The 13,237-nt window shown below is 56.1% G+C and overlaps 1 protein-coding gene across 1 annotated transcript in view; it reads right to left on the bottom strand.

The window, feature by feature from the left end:
• LOC135278567 (uncharacterized) overlaps positions 1–13,237 on the bottom strand; it is an 89,775-nt gene that overhangs the window by 48,882 nt on the left and 27,656 nt on the right. Inside the window, exons 35-55 of the mRNA XM_064385142.1 lie at positions 12,925–13,202; positions 12,035–12,633; positions 11,107–11,671; positions 10,755–10,954; positions 10,271–10,651; positions 9,629–9,915; positions 8,955–9,226; positions 8,242–8,391; positions 7,309–7,568; positions 7,121–7,205; positions 6,228–6,305; positions 5,616–5,857; positions 5,237–5,520; positions 4,845–5,122; positions 3,955–4,553; positions 3,027–3,591; positions 2,675–2,874; positions 2,191–2,571; positions 1,549–1,835; positions 875–1,146; positions 163–312 (exon numbers count right to left, since the gene is read on the bottom strand). Coding sequence (XP_064241212.1) covers positions 163–312; positions 875–1,146; positions 1,549–1,835; positions 2,191–2,571; positions 2,675–2,874; positions 3,027–3,591; positions 3,955–4,553; positions 4,845–5,122; positions 5,237–5,520; positions 5,616–5,857; positions 6,228–6,305; positions 7,121–7,205; positions 7,309–7,568; positions 8,242–8,391; positions 8,955–9,226; positions 9,629–9,915; positions 10,271–10,651; positions 10,755–10,954; positions 11,107–11,671; positions 12,035–12,633; positions 12,925–13,202 — 6,413 coding nt within the window. The remainder of the gene's footprint in view (positions 1–162; positions 313–874; positions 1,147–1,548; positions 1,836–2,190; positions 2,572–2,674; positions 2,875–3,026; positions 3,592–3,954; positions 4,554–4,844; positions 5,123–5,236; positions 5,521–5,615; positions 5,858–6,227; positions 6,306–7,120; positions 7,206–7,308; positions 7,569–8,241; positions 8,392–8,954; positions 9,227–9,628; positions 9,916–10,270; positions 10,652–10,754; positions 10,955–11,106; positions 11,672–12,034; positions 12,634–12,924; positions 13,203–13,237) is intronic.

The following is a 13,237-nucleotide window of genomic DNA, read 5'->3' as shown; positions in this document are numbered from 1 at the left end:
CCAGCAACTGGCCTTCTGGGTAACAGCCCCTCTGGCCATCCTGGATCTTGCAGACCTCGTCCTCGCCACAGGACCGGCGAGTGTGGTCTGTGTTTGCTGTTAGAAGTTTGTTGCCATTTTGTGGTGACGCCCCTTGGCCTCTGGGCTGATTGCTGTTCCTACCTCCTGTTGTGTGGTCAGAGGATGGGCCAGTATTTGGAGTGGGCGTTGGGCCTCTGTTCCTTCTCCAGTCAAGGCTGCTGTAATCTGTCTGGACCCACCCACAGAAGTCCTCATCAAATGTGCAGGCAAAATTGCAGTCTGTTGGTGGAGCTGAACATGGTGCAGAAAGAAAAGCAGAGGTTTTAGAGTAAGGGTGGGGCCACCTTTTCCCCATGAACACCAGAGCTCAGGTACATCCATGCACATCCATGGTCTGCCCGTGGATAGGGAAGGGTAGCCAGGCAAGGAGGAAAAGCGTAGCACAACCACCAAAAAACTCAGATGGGAGACAACAGTACTTGTGCTCGTCCCAGGTGACGGTGTTGTTGTATTTGGAAGCGGTGTTGTGGTGCATGGAAAGGGGGACAAAGTTGTAGGAGCAGGTGAATGAAACAGAGCGAAACAGAAGTGGAGGAGGTATGTTTGGTAATGGAGATTTGTTCCCAAATGGGGATGTTGCACAATTCCCAAAACACCCCACACCATTGCAAACAAAGTGCAGGACAGGGTTTCTACCTGCCCAGAAGAACCTCCTGATGCAAGGGCAGGCCTACCAGAGTGACCAGTTATATGATAAATGGGGAAATCTGTGCCCCATGTACTGCCCCCATAACTGCCCCATTCCTTGTCCCTAAGATTCAAGGAAATCAAAGGTGGTCAACAGAAGGCTTACCACAGACAGTGCCAGCACTCCAGTCTCCCAGAGCAACGCCCGCCTCAGCACAGGCTGCAGCATAGGCCCCCAGGTCATTGCAGAGCTGCTCCGTGCTGCCACCCGTGGCACACTGGTCATAGACACAGCTCTCAAAGTATGTCTTGGGTGGCAGAACTGCATGGCATGGCTGGAAGGGGCCACCGAGGTGTGTGAGGATTGAACACTGCTGCTTAGCTGCCTCCTCTTCAGTAGAGGAGCAGGATGCAGGTGGGCTGATGGCTGGGTCACACCTACAAAGCAGACAAACAGCCCTGAGTTGCCTGCAGCCTGCTGACAGCAGCCACTGTATTTCCTGACCTCCTCCCCAGCCATAACCTCAGCTTCTGCAATCCTGATCCTGCACTAAGGCAGGCTCCCAATGCTGTCACTTGAAAGGCTGGAACACATGGCCCACAGGCACCATTGCCCTCCCTGGTTTCACATGGACAGAAACACGCGACTGAGGTGCGATCCTAGCAGCTTAGGAAAAGCATCCTGCCCAGGCTCAGCCCACTCTCCCAGGGGGCAGGAAGCTGCTTCTTCTCCCTTGCCCCACGCTTGCCATCACCAACCCTCCCTCCTGATGTCCCTCACAGCTCCCCTCTCCCACAGTCCCTTCTGTCCTTCATCTGCATGGTGGAACAAGGACTCACGGCCACTCTTCATCCGGCACCATCCAGCTGCTCCCAAAGTCGTTGAAGTCGGGTACAACCACCCCATCGGGTCGCATGAAGTCGTCCTGCTGGCTCCCAGTGTACGTCCCACACAGCCCACAGAGTTTGCCCTTGTACTGCTCAGACACCTTCACTAGGAGCTCATGGTCCCCATTGAACTGCAGCTGCAGGCCCAGCTTGGTAGAAACCCGCACATAGGAGCCGCTCAGGGAGATGGTCACACCGGGGGCAGGAGAAGCAGGCAGGGAGACCAGGGCACCGTTGATCTGGAGAAGGGGAGCAGAGGGAGACAGAAGCATTAAGAGGTGTCCTCCACTGAGAGGTCACTCTTCCTCAGCGGGGTAGTGCCCGCGAGCCAAAAGCACTGCTGGCATGAGAAACCCTGCCCAGGTGTACGAGGGCAGCAACAACTGTACCAACAGCACACTGAAAGCTCAGGAAAGTAACCAAGACTCTGTGTCTGCATGAGCAGCCACATATGGCCCCAAAGAGAGCCCCGCCAGGCTGTTCTGTGAGCATGCAGCAGGCTCAGGGAACAGGAAGCTCTCAGTGGACCCAGAGAGGTATTTCAAGAGTGTCCGGTGTGTTTGCTGTTCCCAGGTACCAAAATGAGAGGCTTACGTAGACTGCCTTGTGCTGGCGCAGTGCAATGTGGAGGCCTTCGAGGGACAGTGCCACAGAGTCCAGAGCTGTCCAGCTCTGGCTGCCGCGATGTTTGTTGCGGGTGGTGACACTGAAGCCAAGGGAGGAGTTGTCACAGCCTGTCACCGCTGTGTAGTTGCAGGAGCCCTGGAAGTGGTGGAGCTTCCCATCAAAGGTGCTGTAATGTGGGTCACCGTAGATGTGGCAGACGGCAGTGCTGGCTGGGTAACAGCCCCTCTGGCCATCCTGGATCTTGCAGACCTCGTCCTCGCCACAGGACAGGGCAGAGCAAACCATGTGGCCTTTGGCTTCACACCGGCACTGGCGAGTGCAGTTCTCATTGACGGAGGACTCCCCTTCCTGCAGGCAGGGAAACACCAAACCTCAGTGGATGAGGCAGGAAAGTACAGGCAGAGGAGTGGCCTGGCAGGGCTCTGCAAACCAGGCCAGGGTTTTCACTCACGGTGTAGTAGTTGCCCTCAAAGTGGCAGCCGCAGTTTTCCTCGGGCACACAGGTGTCTCCACTCAGGAGGAAGCCAGAGCTACACGCACAGCCCTCCGCACAAGGCTTGGAGCAGTTCAGTGGGGCGTGTTGGTCAACACAGGTGGCAGGACAGCCCGTCATGCAGGGGTCATAGTAGCTGTTGGGAGGACACTGCAGGGCTGCAATGGCAAGGTGAAAATTAGGACCAGCAAGACTTGAACCATGGAAGGCCTTGAGGGAAGGGAAAAACCTAAGACACACATTGGCCAGAGGTTCAGAGCCAAGGGTGTGGCTCATTTCCCTTTCTGGCAATGGCAAGGCAGGTACTCACGGCAGAAGGTAGCATTCCTCCAGGGAAGCAGAGTCACACCAGCTGCCTGGCACGCGTCAGCATAGGCCTCCAGAGCAGCACACAGGAACTCCTGGCCACCATTCAGGGCACACAGGTCATACAAGCAGGTGTCAAAGTAGTCCTGGGGGTTGATGGTGCCGTGGCAGCTCTCAAAAGAGCTAGGCCTGGTGGTCAGGATGCCACAGAACTGGTCGGAGCGGTAGAGCTCCTCCTCTTCTGCACTGCAGGGTGGGGAGGGGACGGGCACACCGCAGGAGGGGTCACTGTCTGGGACCTGCCAGCTCTCCCCCAGAGCGTTGGAGTCTGCGGCTTGCTGCCCGTTGGGCATCATGTATTCATCATCTCTGCGGTTGTTGAAGTTGCCACACATGCCACAGGTCAGGTTGAAGTAGGTGGTGGGCACCTTCACCTCCACCGAGTGGTCAGTGTCGTAGGACACTCGGAGGTAGAAGTCTGTCTCCAGGACGATGTAGCGACCGCTCTTGCTCACCGTGATGGCCCCTCCTGCTGCGCTCACCGGCAACGTCTGCCGCACGCTGTTCACCTACGGCACACACACCACCACAGTGGGCCCCGGGCCTGTTCCAGGCCTCCCTGGCTGCTCCTGCCCAGGGAAAGCAGCTGCCAGCCCAGCCATGGCCCAAACGGCTTCCTGGGATGTCCTTACACCCCTACACCACGGGGGCTGACAGAGCTGAGTGCTGGGTTCTGCACTGTGCTCAACATGGCCCATGTTCCCCATTGGACTCTTCCTCCTCCAGACCATCCCAAAAGGGAAAACAAAGCAACCCAGTGCCTTTAGTGGAACCCAGCCATGCCTGGGACTATTGGTACACCTCAGGCCCTGCCAGCAGCAGCCAGCCCTGCCTTGCATGCACACCCCACCTTAGCCACCCCCAGTGCCTACCAGCACGTGGCTCTTCTGCTGCTTGAGGATGACAATGCGCTGTCCGTACACCTCAACCATGACTTCGCGCACATAGGACACTTGGGTGTTGCCACGGTGCTCGTTCTTGGCCTCCACGTTGAAGTAGGGCAGGGAGGTGGTGTTGGAGCAGAGTTTGGCCAGGGTGTAGGTGCAGTTGCCCATGAAGTCGTGCGTCACCTTGTCAAAGGATTGGTAGTGAGGGTCCCCGTGGATGTGGCAGATGCCGTAGGAGTGTTCAAGGCACACAGGTTTCCCGTTCTGCACCCCACAGAACTGGCCCGCAGGGCAGGAGGCATTGAAGCACTGCACTTTGCTTCCCCGTGCGGGACAGGTGCACTTGGAGGAGCAGGTGTTGTCAGTCCAGAACTCCGAGCCCACGGGGTAGTGCTGCCCGTTGTGCCAGCAGCCGCACTGCTGGCTGGGCACGCAGCGGTCATTGTAGAGCAGGTACCCGCTGTCGCACACACAGCCCTCCACACACGGCAGGCTGCAGGTGTTGGGAGCAGTTGGGTCAACACAAGTGGCAGGGCAGGCTGCAGCACAGGGCTCGTAGTGACTGTTGGCTGGACAAGTGATCGCTGCCAAAACAGATGACCCAACAAATTACGCGGAGAACAGAATACCCCTTTCTGCTGAACATCTCCTTTGAAAAAGTAGCTATCCCTATTTTCTCAATGGTCTCTGGCCCTACATGTGTTCTCAGTCCTACCCAATCAAAATGAAACAGAAAATGGTGCCTCTGATACTGATATCTACCTGTGTATCCCTACAGCCCACACGGAGAATAGTTGTTATTCCCCAGCTCACTCTTGCAATCCTGTCCTGTGTTTTCCTAGAGTACCGGCCCCAGGTACCCTGTCGGGACTTACGGCAGAAGGTTGCGTTCCTCCACGCAGGTATCTGGACACCGAGGGACTGGCAGGCATCTGCATAGGACTGCAAGCTCTTGCACAGGGTCTCACGGTCCAGCCCCAGCTCACACAGGTCATAGAAGCAGGTGTCAAAGTAGCTGCTGGGGCTCAGCAGAGCGTGGCACACCTGAAACGGGCCGCTGGTGTCCGTGAGGAGCCCACAGAAGTGGCTGCTGCCGATGAGCTGCTTGTCGGTCTCATTGCAGGCTGGGGTGGGCAGAGGTCCGGCTGAGCAGCTGTGGAAAGACAGGCAGAAGGGCCCCTGGGTCATTTGTGGCCTTGTCCTGGTGCCTCCTCCTCCTGCCCTCCTGCTGCAATGTGTCCCCAGGGCTACTGGGGGCCATACCCACCTGCTGTTGTTGGACACTTCCCAGCTGTTGCCCAGGCTGGTGGAGTCTGGCTCCATTGCCCCTTCTGGGTTCTGGAAGTCATCTGCTGCTATCCCGTTGTAGTTGCCACACATGCCACAAACCTTCTGCCCAAAGGTGCTTGGAAGCGTCACCTCCACCCGATGCTTCCCATCAAACTTGACTCTCAAGCCAAAGTCTGTCATGACCATGGTGTAGAAGCCACTGGACAAGACCTGCACGCCTGCGGATGGGCTGCAAGGCAGGATCTCTTCCACCCCATTGACCTGGAAGGACAGGAACCCAGACAGGATTGGAGCAGTCCATTTGGCCCAGTTCTCTCCGCTCACACCGCCCCACAGCATCTGCCCCTCAAGCTCACCGTCACCACTCCACCCTGTGCCAGCCTTATCCTCTGGTCAGCCACATCGACATCCACGTGTCGGACATAGGACACACGGGTGTTGCCTCCCCTGTGCTCGTTGGCCGCTTCCACGTTGAAGTAGGGCAGGGAGCTGTTGCTCTCACACAGCTTGGAGAGGGTGTAGGTGCAGGTGCCCATGAAATGGTGTAACTGCTTGTCAAAGGTGTGGTAGTGAGGGTCTCCTTCCACTACACAGGTGCCTGACAGTGGAAAGACCAGAGGAAACTTTCAGCTGAGCACATCCTACTGCCTCTTCTCTCCAGCTCACTTTCTCAAGCAGTATCTAGTGCATGACTGGTCCATTGGCTTTACGGACAAGCAGAGTTATTAGAGATCTATATCATGATGGTATTACTTTTTACAGACATACAGTTCAAAGCTACTGAAACGTCCTATTGCTAGAAGCACAGCTATCCCACACAATCTCTTAGAAAGGGAAGAGGATTCAATGCATGTCCAGTTATTGAGGGAAACTGAAGTAAAGCAAATAACAGCCCTTAAACACAAATGCACCGTGTTTCTGGTATGGGTTTTGAAGAGGACTCAGATCTCTATGAATAATAGCTGTACCTGAGGTTGTTCCAGGTGGCGTTGGTGTTGGTGTTGTACCATTAGGCAGCAGAGTAGGGGGTGTAGTAGGAAGTGGACCTATGGAGAGACAGAGGAAGAAGTGGCAAGTGTCAACATGAGCACCTGTTGTAAGCTGCTAATCCAGCCTTCCTCTAAAAGCAGACACATTGACCCAAGAGACCCAGGGCAGGGATGGCACTGTTATATTTCTGCAAAGATGCTATGTCCAGCAGCATAGCTGGGAGATAGGAGGAGACACACCTCCCTTCAGAACAGACCCTCTAAACCATGTCATGGGCCTTGGAGGAAGCAAAATGAAAAGTTGCAAGAAGCAGAATCAGAAGGGGATGGGTGGTGGCAGTACTTGAGCTGGGTGTGGGTCTGCTTGGTGATTACAGGCTGTGTTGTGGTAGCTGGCAAGGAGACCGTGGGTGTTGGTGTCGATGGACCTAGCACAAGAGAGAGTTACAGGAGATGTGCACCAACAAGGGAGTTTTGTGGCAGACACCTGGTTTCCTCCTCACCCTTCTGAAGTACCCAACACCATGAGCAGACATAGCCAGGACAGGGATTGAGCAGTGTCATCTCAGGCAGACCTGTCCCACTCCATGGCTCTGCCATCTGCTTAGCTGGGTCCCAACAGCAGATAAAGCACTTCTGTACCCGTGGCCAATGTCTTGTCTGTGGGCCTTGTAACACGTGAACTAAAAGACTGACTGCGGGCATTGCCAGTGTCCCAACCTCCCAGAGGAGAGTAGACTTGGGCACAGGGTGCATCAGTGCCCTAAGATAACCTGTGCTCCTGCCTCTAGCACAGCTCTGCCTCTAGCATAGCCTGCCGCCTCAGTCAGTGACGTGTCCCAGGCTGCCGTGCCCTAAGCCATGCCTTGTACCTGCACAGGATCCGTTTACAATGGAGACATCATCCAATGCTATGTTGCTGCGCACATCTTCACCCCATTCTCCCTCCAGCAGAATCTAAGGAAAGGAATGGTTCCCAGCATTAGCTCCAGCTGCATGTGTGGAGAGCCACTAGAAAGCACAGTTCCTCTGAGGTGACAGTGAGAGCCTGTGGCCTTACCTGCATGTTTCCTGTCATGTTCACTGTGACCTCTCCCAAGTGCCACCTGTCTTCATGGTTCCCAACTTCTTTCCAGACCATCACTAGCTCATCATCCTTCTGCACGTACACCCGCAAGGCCATTGTTTGAGCAGTTCCGTACATGTGGTACCAGAAGCGGAAGCAGAGTGTTCCTTCCCAGCTGCACACTGGACTGACCAGTTGAGCCACAAAACCAGGGAGAGTATCATTACTGCCTTGCAGGAAGATGTAGTAGCCATCTGAAACAAAGCACGAGCCACACTGTCACAGGTCCATCAGAGCTACCCAAAGCAGCCAGGGACAAACCAAGCAGAGTCCTGAGAGCACCACAGGACTGCAGTTTCAGGCAGGCAAAATGAAGGGAGAGCAAACACACTTCCTTTGCAAGCTACCACCCTCCCCAAACCCAAGTGCCTTTATGAATGTGTTCTCAGGGCCATTGCAGATGTATGCTTTGGACTGGGACATGACAACACCGCCATAGTATTGTCACAGTCCTCACATGGCTCTGCAGATTTGGAGAAGCCTCATCTTTGCCTTCTGGAAAAGCCAGGATCTTGTAACAGAGTCACAGACTCATTTGTCTTCCTAAGAGACCGACAGGTCATCAAGCTGTGCATTGCATTCTCCCCTGCATGGCAGGTCCTCGCCTGCTCTGGGGGCAGCACAAACTGATTTCCAGGGCTGGAAATCCTCCCAGAGGAATCCTTTGTCCCTCAGGGGCACCGGACAAAGTCCTCTGGAGGAAGGCCAGCAACTGGCCTTCTGGGTAACAGCCCCTCTGGCCATCCTGGATCTTGCAGACCTCGTCCTCGCCACAGGACCGGCGAGTGTGGTCTGTGTTTGCTGTTAGAAGTTTGTTGCCATTTTGTGGTGACGCCCCTTGGCCTCTGGGCTGATTGCTGTTCCTACCTCCTGTTGTGTGGTCAGAGGATGGGCCAGTATTTGGAGTGGGCGTTGGGCCTCTGTTCCTTCTCCAGTCAAGGCTGCTGTAATCTGTCTGGACCCACCCACAGAAGTCCTCATCAAATGTGCAGGCAAAATTGCAGTCTGTTGGTGGAGCTGAACATGGTGCAGAAAGAAAAGCAGAGGTTTTAGAGTAAGGGTGGGGCCACCTTTTCCCCATGAACACCAGAGCTCAGGTACATCCATGCACATCCATGGCCTGCCCGTGGATAGGGAAGGGTAGCCAGGCAAGGGGGAAAAGCGTAGCACAACCACCAAAAAAACTCAGATGGGAGACAACAGTACTTGTGCTCATCCCTGGTGATGGTGTTGTTGTATTTGGAAGCGGTGTTGTGGTGCATGGAAAGGGGGACAAGGTTGTAGGAGCAGGTGAATGAAACAGAGCGAAACAGAAGTGGAGGAGGTATGTTTGGTAATGGAGATTTGTTCCAAAATGGGGATGTTGCACAATTCCCAAAACACCCCAAACCATTGCAAACAAAGTGCAGGACAGGGTTTCTACCTGCCCAGAAGAACCTCCTGATGCAAGGGCAGGCCTACCAGAGTGACCAGTTATATGATAAATGGGGAAATCTGTGCCCCATGTACTGCCCCCATAACTGCCCCATTCCTTGTCCCTAAGATTCAAGGAAATCAAAGGTGGTCAACAGAAGGCTTACCACAGACAGTGCCAGCACTCCAGTCTCCCAGAGCAACGCCCGCCTCAGCACAGGCTGCAGCATAGGCCCCCAGGTCATTGCAGAGCTGCTCCGTGCTGCCACCCGTGGCACACTGGTCATAGACACAGCTCTCAAAGTATGTCTTGGGTGGCAGAACTGCATGGCATGGCTGGAAGGGGCCACCGAGGTGTGTGAGGATTGAACACTGCTGCTTAGCTGCCTCCTCTTCAGTAGAGGAGCAGGATGCAGGTGGGCTGATGGCTGGGTCACACCTACAAAGCAGACAAACAGCCCTGAGTTGCCTGCAGCCTGCTGACAGCAGCCACTGTATTTCCTGACCTCCTCCCCAGCCATAACGTCAGCTTCTGCAATCCTGATCCTGCACTAAGGCAGGCTCCCAATGCTGTCACTTGAAAGGCTGGAACACATGGCCCACAGGCACCATTGCCCTCCCTGGTTTCACATGGACAGAAACACGCGACTGAGGTGCGATCCTAGCAGCTTAGGAAAAGCATCCTGCCCAGGCTCAGCCCACTCTCCCAGGGGGCAGGAAGCTGCTTCTTCTCCCTTGCCCCACGCTTGCCATCACCAACCCTCCCTCCTGATGTCCCTCACAGCTCCCCTCTCCCACAGTCCCTTCTGTCCTTCATCTGCATGGTGGAACAAGGACTCACGGCCACTCTTCATCCGGCACCATCCAGCTGCTCCCAAAGTCGTTGAAGTCGGGTACAACCACCCCATCGGGTCGCATGAAGTCGTCCTGCTGGCTCCCAGTGTACGTCCCACACAGCCCACAGAGTTTGCCCTTGTACTGCTCAGACACCTTCACTAGGAGCTCATGGTCCCCATTGAACTGCAGCTGCAGGCCCAGCTTGGTAGAAACCCGCACATAGGAGCCGCTCAGGGAGATGGTCACACCGGGGGCAGGAGAAGCAGGCAGGGAGACCAGGGCACCGTTGATCTGGAGAAGGGGAGCAGAGGGAGACAGAAGCATTAAGAGGTGTCCTCCACTGAGAGGTCACTCTTCCTCAGCGGGGTAGTGCCCGCGAGCCAAAAGCACTGCTGGCATGAGAAACCCTGCCCAGGTGTACGAGGGTAGCAACAACTGTACCAACAGCACACTGAAAGCTCAGGAAAGTAACCAAGACTCTGTGTCTGCATGAGCAGCCACATATGGCCCCACAGAGAGCCCCGCCAGGCTGTTCTGTGAGCACGCAGCAGGCTCAGGGAACAGGAAGCTCTCAGTGGAACCAGAGAGGTATTTCAAGAGTGTCTGGTGTGTTTGCTGTTCCCAGGTACCAAAATGAGAGGCTTACGTAGACTGCCTTGTGCTGGCGCAGTGCAATGTGGAGGCCTTCAAGGGACAGTGCCACAGAGTCCAGAGCTGTCCAGCTCTGGCTGCCGCGATGTTTGTTGCGGGTGGTGACACTGAAGCCAAGGGAGGAGTTGTCACAGCCTGTCACCGCTGTGTAGTTGCAGGAGCCCTGGAAGTGGTGGAGCTTCCCATCAAAGGTGCTGTAATGTGGGTCACCGTAGATGTGGCAGACGGCAGTGCTGGCTGGGTAACAGCCCCTCTGGCCATCCTGGATCTTGCAGACCTCGTCCTCGCCACAGGACAGGGCAGAGCAAACCATGTGGCCTTTGGCTTCACACTGGCACCGGCGAGTGCAGTTCTCATTGACGGAGGACTCCCCTTCCTGCAGGCAGGGAAACACCAAACCTCAGTGGATGAGGCAGGAAAGTACAGGCAGAGGAGTGGCCCGGCAGGGCTCTGCAAACCAGGCCAGGGTTTTCACTCACGGTGTAGTAGTTGCCCTCAAAGTGGCAGCCGCAGTTGTCCTCGGGCACACAGGTGTCTCCACTCAGGAGGAAGCCAGAGCTACACGCACAGCCCTCCACACAAGGCTTGGAGCAGTTCAGTGGGGCGTGTTGGTCAACACAGGTGGCAGGACAGCCCGTCATGCAGGGGTCATAGTAGCTGTTGGAAGGACACTGCAGGGCTGCAATGACAAGGCGAAAATTAGGACCAGCAAGACTTGAACCATGGACAGCCTCGAGGGAAGGGAAAAACCTAAGACACACATTGGCCAGAGGTTCAGAGCCAAGGTTGTGGCTCATTTCCCTTTCTGGCAATGGCAAGGCAGGTACTCACGGCAGAAGGTAGCATTCCTCCAGGGAAGCAGAGTCACACCAGCTGCCTGGCACGCGTCAGCATAGGCCTCCAGAGCAGCACACAGGAACTCCTGGCCACCATTCAGGGCACACAGGTCATACAAGCAGGTGTCAAAGTAGTCCTGGGGGTTGATGGTGCCGTGGCAGCTCTCAAAAGAGCTAGGCCTGGTGGTCAGGATGCCACAGAACTGGTCGGAGCGATAGAGCTCCTCCTCTTCTGCACTGCAGGGTGGGGAGGGGACGGGCACACCGCAGGAGGGGTCACTGTCTGGGACCTGCCAGCTCTCCCCCAGAGCGTTGGAGTCTGCGGCTTGCTGCCCGTTGGGCATCATGTATTCATCATCTCTGCGGTTGTTGAAGTTGCCGCACATGCCACAGGTCAGGTTGAAGTAGGTGGTGGGCACCTTCACCTCCACCGAGTGGTCAGTGTCGTAGGACACTCGGAGGTAGAAGTCTGTCTCCAGGACGACGTAGCGACCGCTCTTGCTCACCGTGATGGCCCCTCCTGCTGCGCTCACCGGCAACGTCTGCCGCACGCTGTTCACCTACGGCACACACACCACCACAGTGGGCCCCGGGCCTGTTCCCGGCCTCCCTGGCTGCTCCTGCCCAGGGAAAGCAGCTGCCAGCCCAGCCATGGCCCAAACGGCTTCCTGGGATGTCCTCACACCCCAACACCATGGGGGCTCACAGAGCTGATTGCTGGGTTCTGCACTGTGCTCAACATGGCCCATGTTCCCCATTGGACTCTTCCTCCTCCAGCCCCTCCCAAAAGGGAAAACAAAGCAACCAGGTGCCTTGAGTGGAACCCACCCATCCCTGGGACTATTGGTACACCTCAGGCCCTGCCAGCAGCAGCCGGCCCTGCCTTGCAACCGCACCATGCTCAAGCAGGCCCCAGTGCCTACCAGCACGTGGCTCTTCTGCTGCTTGAGGATGACAATGCGCTGTCCGTACACCTCAACCATGACTTCGTGCACGTAGGACACTCGGGTGTTACCACGGTGCTCGTTCTTGGCCTCCACGTTGAAGTAGGGCAGGGAGGTGGTGTTGGAGCAGAGTTTGGCCAGGGTGTAGGTGCAGTTGCCCATGAAGTCGTGCGTCACCTTGTCAAAGGATTGGTAGTGAGGGTCCCCGTGGATGTGGCAGATGCCGTAGGAGTGTTCAAGGCACACAGGTTTCCCGTTCTGCACCCCACAGAACTGGCCCGCAGGGCAGGAGGCATTGAAGCACTGCACTTTGCTTCCCCGTGCGGGACAGGTGCACTTGGAGGAGCAGGTGTTGTCAGTCCAGAACTCCGAGCCCACAGGGTAGTGCTGCCCGTTGTGCCAGCAGCCGCACTGCTGGCTGGGCACGCAGCGGTCATTGTAGAGCAGGTACCCGCTGTCGCACACACAGCCCTCCACGCACGGCAGGCTGCAGGTTACAGGAGCCATCGGGTCAACACAAGTGGCAGGGCAGGCTGCAGCACAGGGCTCGTAGTGACTGTTGGCTGGACAAGTGATCGCTGCCAAAACAGATGACCCAACAAATTACGCGGAGAACAGAATACCCCTTTCTGCTGAACATCTCCTTTGAAAAAGTAGCTATCCCTATTTTCTCAATGGTCTCTGGCCCTACATGTGTTCTCAGTCCTACCCAATCAAAATGAAACAGAAAATGGTGCCTCTGATACTGATATCTACCTGTGTATCCCTACAGCCCACACGGAGAATAGTTGTTATTCCCCAGCTCACTCTTGCAATCCTGTCCTGTGTTTTCCTAGAGTACCGGCCCCAGGTACCCTGTCGGGACTTACGGCAGAAGGTTGCGTTCCTCCACGCAGGTATCTGGACACCGAGGGACTGGCAGGCATCTGCATAGGACTGCAAGCTCTTGCACAGGGTCTCACGGTCCAGCCCCAGCTCACACAGGTCATAGAAGCAGGTGTCAAAGTAGCTGCTGGGGCTCAGCAGAGCGTGGCACACCTGAAACGGGCCGCTGGTGTCCGTGAGGAGCCCACAGAAGTGGCTGCTGCCGATGAGCTGCTTGTCGGTCTCATTGCAGGCTGGGGTGGGCAGAGGTCCGGCTGAGCAGCTGTGGAAAGACAGGCAGAAGGGCCCCTGGGTCAT

This window comes from Passer domesticus, chromosome 11, assembly GCF_036417665.1.
Source record: "Passer domesticus isolate bPasDom1 chromosome 11, bPasDom1.hap1, whole genome shotgun sequence".
Taxonomy (NCBI): domain Eukaryota; kingdom Metazoa; phylum Chordata; class Aves; order Passeriformes; family Passeridae; genus Passer; species Passer domesticus.
Note: the sequence above shows the minus strand (reverse complement) of the source record. Positions and strands in the feature narration are given on the sequence as shown.